The sequence below is a fragment of the Anthonomus grandis genome, chromosome 12 (genome assembly GCF_022605725.1).
Source record: "Anthonomus grandis grandis chromosome 12, icAntGran1.3, whole genome shotgun sequence".
Taxonomy (NCBI): Eukaryota; Metazoa; Arthropoda; class Insecta; order Coleoptera; family Curculionidae; genus Anthonomus; species Anthonomus grandis.
Window position 1 is genome coordinate 5,740,885 of NC_065557.1, and position 14,787 is coordinate 5,755,671.

At 33.7% G+C, this 14,787-nt stretch overlaps 1 protein-coding gene across 12 annotated transcripts in view; it reads right to left on the reverse strand.

Moving 5' to 3' along the window:
- Positions 1–14,787, reverse strand: part of LOC126743274 (bromodomain adjacent to zinc finger domain protein 2B) — a 94,107-nt gene that overhangs the window by 20,530 nt on the left and 58,790 nt on the right. For 11 of the 12 annotated variants that reach the window (XM_050450296.1, XM_050450285.1, XM_050450289.1 and 8 more), the window contains 6 exons: positions 13,618–13,816; positions 11,578–11,643; positions 11,458–11,502; positions 11,088–11,141; positions 4,676–7,096; positions 2,211–2,389 (listed from right to left, as the gene is read on the reverse strand). In XM_050450296.1, the coding sequence (XP_050306253.1) occupies positions 2,211–2,389; positions 4,676–7,096; positions 11,088–11,141; positions 11,458–11,502; positions 11,578–11,643; positions 13,618–13,816 (2,964 nt within the window). The remainder of the gene's footprint in view (positions 1–2,210; positions 2,390–4,675; positions 7,097–11,087; positions 11,142–11,457; positions 11,503–11,577; positions 11,644–13,617; positions 13,817–14,787) is intronic. The other variant, XM_050450293.1, reaches the window with a different exon arrangement.

Sequence of the window (14,787 nt, forward strand, 5' to 3'; positions counted from 1 at the left end):
AGTTTATCCTATGATTAATCATGGTGGTTTGTGGCCAAGAAATTGTTACTTAACATTTTTAATGAAATATGGGTTATCACTACAGTCACTAATTGTCTTTAAAACTTTCTAATAGTATTCAATTCATAAACCCAAAAAAGACTCAAACTTAAGCAACTTATATGGATCTATAAGCTTATCCCCAGGTATTGTTTTTCAATTTCAAATGATAAGTCGGCAGTAGTTTTCTATAGAAGAAAAAGACCATAATAGCAGATTAATATTACATTACATTAAGTACATTACATTGAACAAAATACATTTTTCAGTATTAAATGGGTACAAATACTTATATTACTTAGGTGTTATTCTTGATAGAAAATTGTCGTGGAAAGAACAAATTAACAATAAAATAAAGAAAATAGAAAAGGAAAGAAATTTACTACTTCGACAAATACCTCGAAGATACTCGGTGTGTCCATCAAGAAATATGCCTAATGTTTTATATGCCTTTTGTTCACTCGATAATTCTCTCTCCCTAGTTTTTATGGAGCATCTTGTAAAATTAATTTATATAAGTAAGAAAATTAACAGAATACATTATAAAAATTTGTCTAGGAACAATGAATTCAGCATTGATTATTATGCAACATCACAATTATGATAAAATCATGATGATTATTGTGAGTCAGACAAGCCCTTGTCCATCTTGATTTGATTAAATTACATAAGTGATTTTAAAGGGTCGTTTACTTATTTCCTGTGCTTTAAATAAGCTCAAATTAACCCAAAATTTTAAATTCATAAAGAATCAATATAAAAATGTTAGTTTGCTTAATTTTTGCTATTGGTGGATATATGTAGGTAAAAAAAACTACTTCAGACGATCAATCATATAATTTGTCTCGATATCTCAAAACATAGATGGTTATAACAAAACAAAAAAAAATGAAAATTATAAACTCTAGAGCATGGAATTTCTTGTATTAATTGTGATATTACAGTTAGTATTATTAACGAGGATGATCTACAATACATGTAAGTGTATATGCAGTTTTTCGTTTTGATATAATCTTCCTAATGATATCTATCGTGATCCTTTTGATTTTTGAAAGGTTTAGAAATTGTGTTGACTGTTTTTTTTATTTTAGTTAAATTTTATAACCGATTTTGCAAAATAATTAATTTTATTCAATGTCATTTCAATTGTATAAAATTGGTTCAATGATTTTATTTATTTTTTATCTTTAAGAGTCCCGAGGATGATCTTATAGAGATCGAAACGTCTACAACATATATAATTGATACCTCAAGAAATACATACCTCATACATACCTCAAGAAAATATACACAGTGTGTAATTAAACTGAAGAAAAATGGAATGGAATTGAAGAAAACAGATCATGAAGCAAATATTCATGATCTGCTTCACTGTTTCTTCAAAATAGCTTGACATTTTAAGATGTGAATTATTTCTCCGGACCTCCTTTTTGCTTTTGTGGAACATAGGTAAAAAAAATCTACTTCAGTCCATGTTCCACAAAAGCAAAAAGGAGGTCCGGAGAAATAATTCACATCTTAAAATGTCAAGCTATTTTGAAGAAACAGTGAAGGAGATCATAAATATTTGCTTCATGATCTGTTTTCTTCAATTCCATTCCATTTTTCTTCAGTTGAATTACATACTGTATATATTTTCTTGAGGTATGCAGAAATCTGAAATTTTACTTTTAAGTTCTACATTAATGGTACCCAATTATTTATTAAGGAAAAAGTCCATTCTGAAGTAAAGTCAATGAAACATAAAAAAGTTAGTAGGGGAATTCTTTTCTCCACAAATTAAATGTTAATCCTAATTTGAGAAGTGATGCATTTCGGCAAATGTTCTTGCCATCATCAGACTAGTTACTTAACACACACATACTACTTATCAAGTCATTAGACTAGAAAGTTACTTAACACAAGTAAGACTTCTCCTACTAACTTTTCTAAGTTAATTTTTTGTAAAGGTACCAAAAAAGCTTTAGGGCAATAAGAGAGTAATGAACCGCTGACCAGTTCGTGAAAAAAAAACAATTCTTGGCTAAAATTGACCCCTTATTAAGCAACCCTGCAGGGATGTACTGATCGGATACAAAATTTAAACAAAAAGAAATATGAGCAAAAGAATCTACAGAAACTTGCGAATCGGTTGTCATAATTTTAAAATTATTTTAGTGTTAAAAACTTACTTAATCCCCAAGGGAGGCTTCATGTATCGCCTTTCAATGTTCATTTCCAACGAGGCGAGCTTCTCCTTGACAACCGCGACGACCTCGCCGTACGGTACATCCGAAGTATCCCTCTCTGGAACCTTCCAACCCTTCACCTGCATACTCGCACTCGCTACCTTATCCTCAAGCGCTTCCACCTAACCAATAAATCCAAATTATTACCGTTTACGTAACAATATCAATTTTAACGGTTATTATTTATAAAAGAATAAACATAATAACCTAAAAAGGGCAATACTTAGCGGCTAACAAGTGCTTTCGTTTATTTAACAAAAATGAATTGAATTAACTGACTTATATAGTGTTAGTTTACTCATGTTAATAATAAGAAATACTGTGATTGGTACATCCACCGTATTCATCAGATTTGGCCTCCAGTGACTTTTTCTTGTTACCAAATGAGAAAAAATGGCTTTATCAAAATTGTAGAAAACTGCTGAAAAACTGTATAGACCTGAGAGTAGGTTTTGTTGAAAAGTTAAAAAAAAAGAACACTTTTTTGAACGTGAACGACCCTCGTAACTCCGTTCATTTAAATAATGGAAATTTTTCGACCTAGTAAGGCCTATATCTCGGCAAGTATTAATCGTAAGGCTTGCGGAAAACTATTACTTTTTTATCAAATAGGCCATGAGAACTTGCTGGAAATTATTTTCATATTCCTAGGACGGCCGCTAGATGCCGCAACTTCTGTGGCAAATATTAAAATGGAATTTCTCCAAAATTTCAGGTAGGTATACCTCCTATTGCAGAAATTTAGATTTTTTTTGTTTAAAACATTTTTTTCTAATAAAATAAATGATGGATGAACTCACTATAATCGAGAGCGAAGGTATATTTTAAAATAAAGGTAATTAAGAACTTTTGTATTTATTACTATTTTTGCCAATATATTAGGTTCGAGAAAAGATATCAAGATGCAGTTTTTGCTGATTTCTTCACTTTTTTTCTTGTTTACTATTCGCCAAAATAAAACTTTTGTAATTGAAATTTTCGAAGAAAAAAACGCGCAACATTTGTCAACCTGTAACTGACGCAGCGCCCTCTAGTGCTAAAAACCTATTATCGTCGGCGTTCTGGCAAAACAAATTATTTCAAAATAATCATCCATTATTCTCAGAGAGAATGTATAGTCAAAGTCTCACAAATCAAGCGTCTATTAAAAGGATACGCGTTTCGCCGCGTTAGGGCATTATCAGACCTCATCTAAATACAAAAAAAACAAAAACTACATACTGACTCTCACTAACATAAATTTATTTTGTATTTAGATGAGGTCTGATGATGCCCTAATGCGGCGAAACGCGTAACCTCTTAATAGACGCTTGATTTGTGAGACTTTGACTTTGAGTATACTTTCTCTTCCTTTGGTAAAACAAATTAAGTCCACTAACTATGTGCCTATACATAAAAAAATCATTTAGTCCGAAAAACCTCGTTTTATGCCAAGCCGAAATATCTTACTGAAAAAGAAAATTTGTGATTTTTTGCATATCATTTATATTGCAAAATGCAACAAAATAAAGGAAAGCGTATTTTGTAACTTATATAGAATACTAGTATAAACAAAAAAAAAATAACATTCAAATTGATTCAGTTCTCACCTTAAATAACTACAAAATTGCGAGTTTTTCGGAACAAGGACCTTTGAATCTAAGGGTAGATTTTTTTCTAATTTTAAGAACAAATTTAAGTTTTAGTCGCAATGTGAGCGAAAACAAGTAAATAGGATTTAAAATTTTTATAGTTTAATTGCTAATTTTACATGTGCATTCTTTCTCGTGGCCTCAGTGTGTAAGTTCGCTTATTTTTTTTTTTGTTGGATATAGATAAAAAAAAACCACTTCAGATGATATATATTTCTATCGACGTTTCGATTTTGTCAGGTCGTCCTTAAGATTCTCTATCGTATATCGTCTTCTTAAATAATAATAATTGATACTATTAGTACAAGGTTTTATAGGTTTTCACGTGGTCTAGGTTTCAATTTTTATTACTCATGGACAATATATCATTGTCCAAATTGATCTCCTAAGATAGACCACAAAAAATTACCACGAAAAAAACCTATAAATCCTTGTACTGATTATAGATTTACAGTTATTAACGAAGACGATCTACGGTATACAGTCCTGAGGATGATCTTATACAGATCGAAACGTCGACAAAACAAAACGTACTCAATCGTCAGAAGTAGTTTTTTCCAGAACGACGACGACATAGTTGTTCTGATTCGCCAACCAAGTTGCACCCTCGAGCGGCCATTCTAGAAACGTAAATAATTTTCAGCAATAAATTACTCGAATATGACCTATGTCTTTTTTACAGTTCATATGGCTAATACTTCCCAAGTTAGAGCAGACAGCCATTCTTAGCCGGGACACGCGGTACATTGGTAAAATATTGTCAACAAATATACGAACCTGTTCCAACAAAAACATATCCACCCTATGGGCGATCGCTTTGCTCCACCATCCGGCTTCGTAGGGCATCGGCGCTCCACCTTCCGCCATCATGACCTCCTCCAAGCCCTCACCCGTCATATCGGTCAACTCGGGATGCCCCTGCTCTATAACCAGCTTGCCCTTGTTGTACATTTGTTGCATCGTCAACAAGAAACTCCTTTTCAGCTCACGCTCTCGTACTCCGCGCACGTGCAGGTTGTCCAGCACTTCCCGCAGCTGATCCAGGCTCCGCATTCGCCACCAACCGTATCGTTTCTCGGGCGGTACGGATTTCTTATTGGGCAACGCGGGTTTTCCGTGTTTCTTAATATGTTCCAGCTGGGCGCTTTCCTCGGAGGTCATCTGTAACGGTGCCGGACTGTCGCAGTTGTAGTTGTGATTCGCCTGATTGCTCGGGAACACCGGCACCCTCGGCTCGTTGCATTCTTTGGGGCACACGCCGTTCTCCCACTTGCCGTTCGTGGTTAAGTGGACCTCGTCGCAAGTGGAACCGTCTTTCGGCAGGATGCTGAACCATTTGACCTCCTCGTTCTCGTCGTATTCACTCTTGACGGTCGATTGTTCCGTTTTAATTTCCTGCTTCAATTCTTTGAGAATTTCATTTTTAAGTTCCTCCTTTACTTCCGCCTTCACGTCGGCTTTAAGGTCTTCCTCGGTTTTGTTCTCGCGCTCCATGCACTGACCCAGGCGCTCAAACAGGTTGAACTTTCTGTTCGAAATCGGTTCGGCGTACGTTTCCATTTTTACGTCTAAAGTTTCTTTGATCTTTTGTTCTTTTTCCCGCTCGAGGTTTCTCTCCAAGTTTTGCACGATATCGTCCACACTCCGCTTCAGTTGTTCCAAGTTCCTCTCGCTACGATCCATGATTTCTCCATTTTCAACGTTCTCTAATCGATTCGGGGTTTTTCGGTGCTCGTTTTCGTTGTCGTCAGTTGCCGTCTTGCCCTCCGCTTCCACTTTCACAATATTACTTACTTCCTTGTCCACCGTGTGATCGTTAATTTTTTCCACGTTTTCAATAACGCTATTTAGTTCGTTGAGGCTTCGGATGCCATTACTGATGGTCTCCTTATGGTCTCCTATTAGTTGCTCCTCGAACTCTTCCGGTTCAGCCGATTCCATCGCTTCGACAAAAATGCCGCCGGATTTCGATAGAGACCAGTAGCGCCTAAAGTACCGATCTTCCCCGAAAGTAACCGCCCTAAGCTGCGAGAAAGCGGTATTGCTGCTCGTAAGATGGTTTTCGGAAGTTTGCATGAGTTTCTCCAGTTTTTTGGCGAGTTCTTCTGTGGACAATTTGGCATCTTCTTCCTCTTCCGGTTGCGTGCCCACGCTCTCATTGTCGCTCATCTCATGCTCTTCCTCGTCCAATAGTTCATCTTTATGCAATATATGTGGAGAGTCCAAAGTACCATCCTCCCCGTGAGACTTTTCGATCGCCTCACTTTTTATTTTTCTATTATGCAACACTTTCAGTTTCCTGATTTTCTGGTCCAAAAGCCACTTGTCCCGCTTGTTTTCGATCATCGTCGCCATCGAATGATCGATTTGCTTTAAAACCGCTTTGTTTTGTAATAATTCGTTGCATATAAACGCCAAAATTGCCGCCTTATCTGTTGGCGATAGAGCCATAAAAGGTTTATCTTTTAACAGTTCGGACATTTTGTAGGTGCCATTGTCGTGCAGCAGCTCGTAATAATGACTATTTTTCCCTGAGGTAGTTTGTTGCATCTCCTCCTCTGTTTGATGGTGATCCGCGATCCGTCTCTCTCTATCTCGCTCAAAGTGCACCCCGGTTAAAGCTTTAATTTCCCCGGTGGCGTTGGCGTACAAATAGATCCTCAAAATTTCCGAGAGATTTGACGTAGTAATATCCGCTTGGCGTAAACTTTGCCCTAAAATAGTCGTGTGCCTTGCGGGATGCGGTATTCCGGGATCTTCGATGGCACATACTAACAAATGGGTCATGACAGAGAACAATTCCTCTTCCGCATCGAAGGAGTGCTCGTTGGACAAAAGGGCTTGCTGCAACGATTCTAACGTGGGCAAAGATTCCATGTCGAACCCTAAAGTTTCACCGAAATTGTGCAAAAACTCAAACACCATCAGACAATCGGCGAAAGCTTTGCCGGGCAGTTTAAGTCCGGGCATCCGTTCGTATTCCGGTAACGGTTTTTGGTTTTGCAACTCCAAGTCTTCGCACGGTTTCCGTAGCTCGGTAAGGATTTCCAAGTCGGCTTTTCTTTGTTCGAGTTTCTTTTCTTTGTTCGCTTGCTTCTCGGCCATCAGCTGTTGTTTTCTGCGCTCCTTTTCCTCCATTTTTCGACGGTTCTCCATCGCCTTGATCAGAGCCAAGTGTTGACGGCGTCGTTCTTTTTCCTGTACGAAAAAAAAGAGACTTATTTGAATTTTACAGTTTTAAATTAATAGGAAATTACGTTTGACATGCTATTATTGTAATGGTAGTTTCGAGAAGTTAATAAAGAAGCTTTTTCGGCATGTTAACCTTGGAAACGGTGAGGATATACAACATACACAGCCATACAGTTAACTTGAGCAAGCGGTGTGGTTACAACAATAGACTTGGAGGTTTTTCGAGATTTGTTTGACAATGAAAATTGAAAAATAAAAAAGTTTAGCACTGGTTAGGATTCGCATGTTTGTATCCGACGAAAGTTATTAAGTTGTTTCCATATAATGAATATTTGTTTTTTACCAAACTTACTATACAAAGCTATTTTTATTTTATTTGTTGAAACATAAACTTTTTACAATAACCTAAGCAAGTAAATGTATAAATTGCAAATAAAAAGGAGATCAAAGCAATTACGAACTGTTCGTAGTTCAACCCCTATGCAGTGCCGGCCATAAGTGGACAAACTTTTTGTTATTTCATTTTTTTCTTATAAGTAACTTTAAAGCAATTTTAAATATCATTTATGAACACCTATAAACCTGACCAAATTAAATAAATACAAATTTTCCAAAAAAAAAAATATTTGTCAATCTTACAAAAAAAAATTTAATTTTAAGGACAAAAATCGAGAAACTTTTGGGTTTCATGCTATATTTCACACTATTATACATAAAATTTTAAAAAAAACATCAATACTTTCTCCCATAACCTTCATTCCTTATAACCTCAGAACGTTCCAGCACGTCTTGGAATGGATTCAAGAAGACTGTGAATAACATCTTCAGAAATTCCAATCAATGCTTCCTCCAAGGCTTGGAATAAATCATCTTTATTATGGAATTTATTAGGATTTGATTTTCTAACTTTTCTCTCTAGGTGCTCCCACAAGTTCTCAATAGGATTCAGGTCCGGACTTTGAGCTGGCCACTTCAAAACCCGAATTTGTTGAGAGGTAACGTCTAACCTATGTAACCATCCGATCCGAATAAATTAAATTTACTGTCATCTGACCATAACATGTTTTTCCATTCATTATAACTAAGGCTCGGAATCAAACTCGGTTTATTCGAATATTCAAATATCGAGTTTTTGCAAAAAAATTTATTCATTTCAACAAATATTCGAATATTTGAATACTCGAATATTCGCATATTCGATAATTTGAATATTCAAGTATTCAAATATTTGAGTATTTAAATACTCGAATATTTAAATATTCGAATATTTGAAGAATGAGCATTTAAAGAAATGCTAAAAAGGGAGTTTGAAAACAGATTTAAGGAAATTTGCGTAAATGTTTCCGTTGCTAAGGGAGGGAATATTCAAATTTATGATTTATGTACTTTTATTGATCCTCGTTTTAAAACACAAGAAAGATATGTAGGTGCACTATTCAGCGTTAAATTGCACCTTAAAAATTTATTGGAATCAGGTAGTGAACCATTTATTAACCAAGATTACCAACCTACTCCAAAAAAGACTGCCTTGGATATTTTGTTTCCTAATGAACCATCAATCAGCTTTGATGAGGTAGATTCATATTTTGCTGAACCTATTTTACCTAAAAATATGTGACCACTTCAGTGGTGGAAAAATAATGAAAACAAATATCCAGGGCTAGCCAAATACGCAAAAAAATACCTTCGTATTCCGGCTACTTCAGTACCTTCGGAAAGGTGTTTTTCAAGTGCTGGAAACATAATCACTCACATCTCACATAGTCACACACGCATAAAGATCGTGCTTAAAGGGTGACAATGTCAAAAAATTATGTTTTCTTAGCGCTAATTTGTAAAAATGTATTTCTTTCATTTTATTATTTTGAATTTTGAGTCCTCTTCTTTGAAGTTTAACAGAAGTTTTTTTTTGTTATGTTAGTAAGTAAGAGTCATTTTTTTTCAGGTTTAACAGAAGTTTTTTTTTTGTAAGTAACTATTGTATATAAGTACCTTACTTGTTTCGGTTTCTATGTTATGAATAAAAAAAGGTCTTTAATGACTGACAGTTAATGTAGTTTTTGTTTTTTTGTACCTCGTAAATTTTAGTAAAAAGTTAACTATTCTTACATTTTATAAAATACCTTAGCATCCTTTATACATAATAACTGGAACTGAACTGAGAACTGGACACGAGGTTGAGAAATTATTATAAGAAGTTTAGTGTATTTTCAAATAGTCTAAATATAAATGGTTTTAAACTTAAACTCGGTTTATTCGAATATTTAAATATTCGAATATTTGAATACTCGAATATTCGCATATTCGATAATTTGAATACTCAAGTATTCAAATATTTGAGTATTTAAATACTCGAATATTCGAATATTTGTATGAATATTCGAATAATGAATAATTCAAATATTCAAAAAAAAAAAACGAAGTGTTATAGTATACTATATTAGTTATACTAAAATACCTACACTATAATTTTGAATATGAAACAAGCAAAATCTAAATAAAATAACAACAAAAAAATGTATAAAAATATAAATAAGTTGCAATAGATTTTGCACTTAATTAAATTCACGAAACATCAACCCTCTTAACATCTTTTTAAATATTTTTTGAAGGTTTTCGTAGTGTTATACTAGTTATAACTTATAAATATGATAGGAAAAGCTTTTTTGAAACAGAGACATTTCATCTGGAAATATGCCCTCTAAAAGACATGACTTAACTAGTAATAAATGGTAGAATTTTGGGGCATCATATTAAAAACATATCTATGTTTATTAAAATGAAAACTCGATGTCAACGATTGAACATTACACAGCTGTGTCTTCCCTTCACCTATACCAATGCCCTTCATATTTTGTATATTTATATTTTTTAAAGAAGCCAGAACATCAAAACCTTTTATTAATTTATTAAATTATGATACCTTTTCATTTATATATGAAATGTGTATTATATCTTCAAAAGTTATACTATTTAAAAATTCCAGTAATAATTCTTTTACATAACAACATATTTTCCATTATTATTAATTATTTGGGTATTTAAAGACCATTAGATTAGTACATGATCTTATATTTAGGGAACGTTTTTTGTCCAAAAAGTATTTTAATATAATTTTCTTCTTTACGTTGTACATTTAAGTCTATAATAGTACTATTTTTATCAATAACTGTAGTTGGAGTATTCAATATCTGTCGGAAGTAAAAAATCAACAAAATACTTAACAAATTAAAAATAGCTGTTTCCCGTTTATGTTATGATACACAACAACTCCACCACATTTGTGGGTTATATATTACTTATTTATATTGTATCAAATAAAGTATTTATGAGGGCACCCTTGTATTTTTTCCATTCAATAAAATTCACTCTCGCAGATATTCATTCACTCAAATTGCTAAAGTGTAGTGAACAACATTTATTTATTTTTTTTTATTGTTGATGTTTCTCCAGTTTGTATATTATTCATGGAAGCATTTCATCTGACACGAAAAATATAAAAGACGACTTTATAGTAATAAATTGACAATTACTTGAATATTTTAGGTCTAATGATGCAATGTTACGCACATTTATATTATTAAGGCCTAATTTCACCACACGAAAAGCCTCGATAGAAACCAGCCCTGAAAAAACGCGTTTTGACATCAACCCTGCAAAAGTGGGTTAATATTTTTTTCGTGCACCATTAAATAAACTCCAAAAAACTTCTCCAAAAAACTCCAAGTTATTGTTAAAACCAGCAGAAATAAAATATACAATATAATCAACGTTACCCGCAACCAAAAATATAAAATAGCCACACCAACACCGTTAAAATCGTACTTGTTAAAAAACAGAAACAGATTATCAGCAAATAATATTAAAAAAATATTGCTTGTCGATCATTGCATGAGAGAATAGGGTGTTATTCCCCGACAAGTCGGTTAAGCAAAAAAGATATAGAACCAAAGTAGAATAACACTCAATATGCTTTTTATTATTTTTGTATCCATACCAGCTCGACAGTGTAGAGCATTTCTCGTTGTTTATTGATCTCCTGTATGTAGATCTGGGAAGAGAAAAAATTGCGTGACAGTATTTACAAGTAGCTATTAGAGAGATAGTATAAAACATATGCGTTACATACAAAAACAAAAAAGCGACATAGCTTTCCAGAAAATAAATCACACGACAGTGTGTACACCACAACACTTCGATTCGTATAATCGAGCTCCCCCCATCCCACCCTCCCAATAATAATAAATAGAGAACACAACAAAAATTGTATCTAAATTCATGCCAAATCGTGAATTTCTAAAAAACGTCACACGCACACGACATCTGACAACCCCGGATTTAAAATTTACAAGTTTTTTTTTACTCACTTGTTCTTTCAGCATCGCTGCTTGTTGTCTTTTAAGTTCTCTCTCCTAAAATGGTATAGGGGAAAGAGAGTTAGTTAATTTCTTAATTTTCACACTGCGTTGAATTTTTAAAAAAATTACCTGTTGCTTTCGTTGATGCTCTTCGTGCTTTTGTTTGTCGGCTTCCTCTTGGCGCTTTCTCTTTGCCTATAAAGATAAATTTTATTTATTTATTTGTTACAGAATTAAGGGCAATAAAATATAGCAGTACATTAAAGCGATATTAAGATACAGTAAGAATATACTTAAAAACTAAAAGTCAGTATTACTAAAAGATAATACAACACCATAATCATGAAATCACAGTTCTAAACATTGCAGACTGATATTATAAAGCCCATCAGTGATTTTAATTGTTAATTGATTCAGAGAAATTTGGTAAATAGCAATATATTAATTTCAGATAAAATCCTAGGACAATACACCTCAGTCCTAATCATTTTAAAAAGAAAAACGATGCATATTTTATCCTTCTGTTTTCCATAGATAAAACTGCAAACATATGAAGCAGAGGCCAATTCTGGGTAGTAATCAAACTTAATAAAATATAAGTATTGAAGAAAGATTCTCTGGATACGTTCATTACAGTTAATCCAAGTATCACATTGCTGAGATCATATAAAAGAGCCATATTCTAGTTTTGGTACCACGAAACATTCAAAAAATTTAACACATACACTGTGATTTCCCATCTCATCTGCTTCTTTAACTTTGGTACCAATATCGACCTAAAATCACTGATTTCTACAATATTTTGCCTCTTTGACAAATATGATATCAACAACATAATAAGAGCAGGCATTCGTTCATTGAACAGCATTAATTATGATAGTATGTTTAACTTTGTCAAAAACTTTAACGAAGTGTAAACAATATGAATTTGGGACTCTTTTGTAAAGATATATTGGGAGAAAATCACTAAATTCGATAATGTAGACTTGTGCGGTAGGAAATCATGTTGTTACTCGGATATATGATGTCTAATATTCTTATACAGCTTTTCAGAAAAAAAATTCTCGAGCACCTTAGAAATAGAATTAATAATGGAAATTGGTCTATGTTTTGAACCACCCTTAAAAATAAGAATTATTTTACTAACTTTCCATTCACCGGGATTAAAAGATTAAACATCAATGTCAGTGGCTGTGGTGTTAAATTCATTAAAACTAATTCAGTTGATTTTCCACTTAACAATCCATATTGATTCGGAAATAATTTATTATTCTTGAAAAAGAAACTCAACAATCTGTTCGCTACAGGTAGTACGTTCGCCTTTTTTGTCAATCAAAGAATTACTATTACGCCAGAATATCTTTGATTTTTTTGAGCTATTCGAATTATTGTATAGACTGCGTGAAGTTCATAAAAAAAATTCACTACAATCGGTTTTTAAGCATTGTGCTTACATGTTAACAGTGCATATAAAAAAAATTACAATGGATTCAAACAAGAAAAACCGCCGTATGTATATGTTGCCTCTTATAAGCAAGTCATAACCAAAACCTTAGGTGTGATGTTAAAAACGCTTTTTGGCGAACCTTTGATGTTATGGGAAAAACACTATCTTAAAAAAGAAACACATCTTTCAAATAGAAGAAATCCTCTTCTTCTTCTTCTTCTTCTTCTTCTCAAGAACGCATTTCAAGACATAGAATTTCGAAAAAAAATATTTTTTATTTTTCTTATTTGGTAAAGCGATTTAGACTGCAAAAATGACTAGGGCCACTTTCTCATAAAATGTGTTATAATGGAAAAATAGCTCTAACTGGATAGACCATACTAATAGACCGAGCATACCAATACAACCTTAACCTAACATCTGCAAAAACCTGCGACTGAACGTCAAGGTACTATAATCAATATCAACTTAATTTAGATTATGCTTCAATTATAAATTTTCCTCTCGATAATTTAATGTTATAAAACAAACGATGTTACTTATTAATATTTGCAATGTATCGCATAATAATTTAGACATCAAATTATATCCAACCCAACCCAACCCGAATGGACCGATCAATTTAAAATGAAAAGGGCCATAATAAGATTTCACCTTCTGCCTAAATTGTTTGGAATGTTTTGGAAACATGTACAATATTAAGACATGAATACCATACTGACCTCCAACATTTGCTGCGTCCTGGCCTCTTTCTCCCTCCTGGCCGCCTCCTGTCTCTCCGTACGCTCCAGCTCCTTAGTCAGCCGCTGTTGCTCCCGATCCAATCTGGCGGCCGCCCGTGCGGCCTGTTGCTTCCTCGCCATCTCGATTCGTTGTTCTACCGGTAAACTTGTTCGCATTGCGGCCCTCAGTTCTTCTAACCTAAAAAAATTGCACAAATTTCCATGAACAATAGAAATATATAACAGATGTCTGAAAACTTCCGGTATAGATCGATTGGCAGGAGGGGACCAATTGAACGGCCTCCAAAATGACCGGATTTAACACCCTTAGACTTCTGTCTTTGGAGACATTAAATCCATTATATAAAGCACAACCCGCTGATTAAAAGGCGAACTGTACCTAGAATTATCAATTCCCGGTGAAGTTTTCCGAAATGTTCGGGAGGAGTTCGAAAACAGACGTGTTTATTGTTTAAAGGCAAATAGACAACATTTTTAATAGCTTATAAGATAGTTCTAAGTAGATCCCATGTGTTTTACTGTAGAAATTTCTCTTTTGCAAATGAAAAGTCATATTTGTCGCAGTAAAATACCTACTAAACAATTTAAAAAAAAATCTTTAAACTAGATTTTCTTCTAATCATTTGTCCTAGTCTTCTAATCATTTATATTACAAGGACACCCAATGCAATCGTTTTTATGTAAACACTAACCTGAAAACTAAAATCTCTGAGCTGGAAAGTTAGTTCCTGCAACTTTGAAACGCGATTATTCGGAAACCTCTAGACGAACAGTAACAAAATAGGATACCATTGAATAAAAACTTGAACGCACTTTAAAACGATCTATTACTAGAGCCCCATTTTTATTTAAGATTCCTAAGATCTAGGAAGTTGAAACAAGAAGGTAAGGCAAAATTTTCATTTAAAGTATCCCCCTTGCATATAAAATTGACGTGTCGTTTCGTTTTTAAAATGACACCTTGTCATGGTCTTTCCTCATATATTGCTTTGTTTTAAAATTAGTGTCCAGAGGTGTCAGATCTGGAGATCTCGCTGGCTGTAGTAAAATCTGCGAAATACTACTGCTAACATGGTAATTAACAAAATATTGTCAATTTTTCTGCAGTAGCCCAACATCTCTTGCCAGTTTTTTTTTGTGACATTTGCT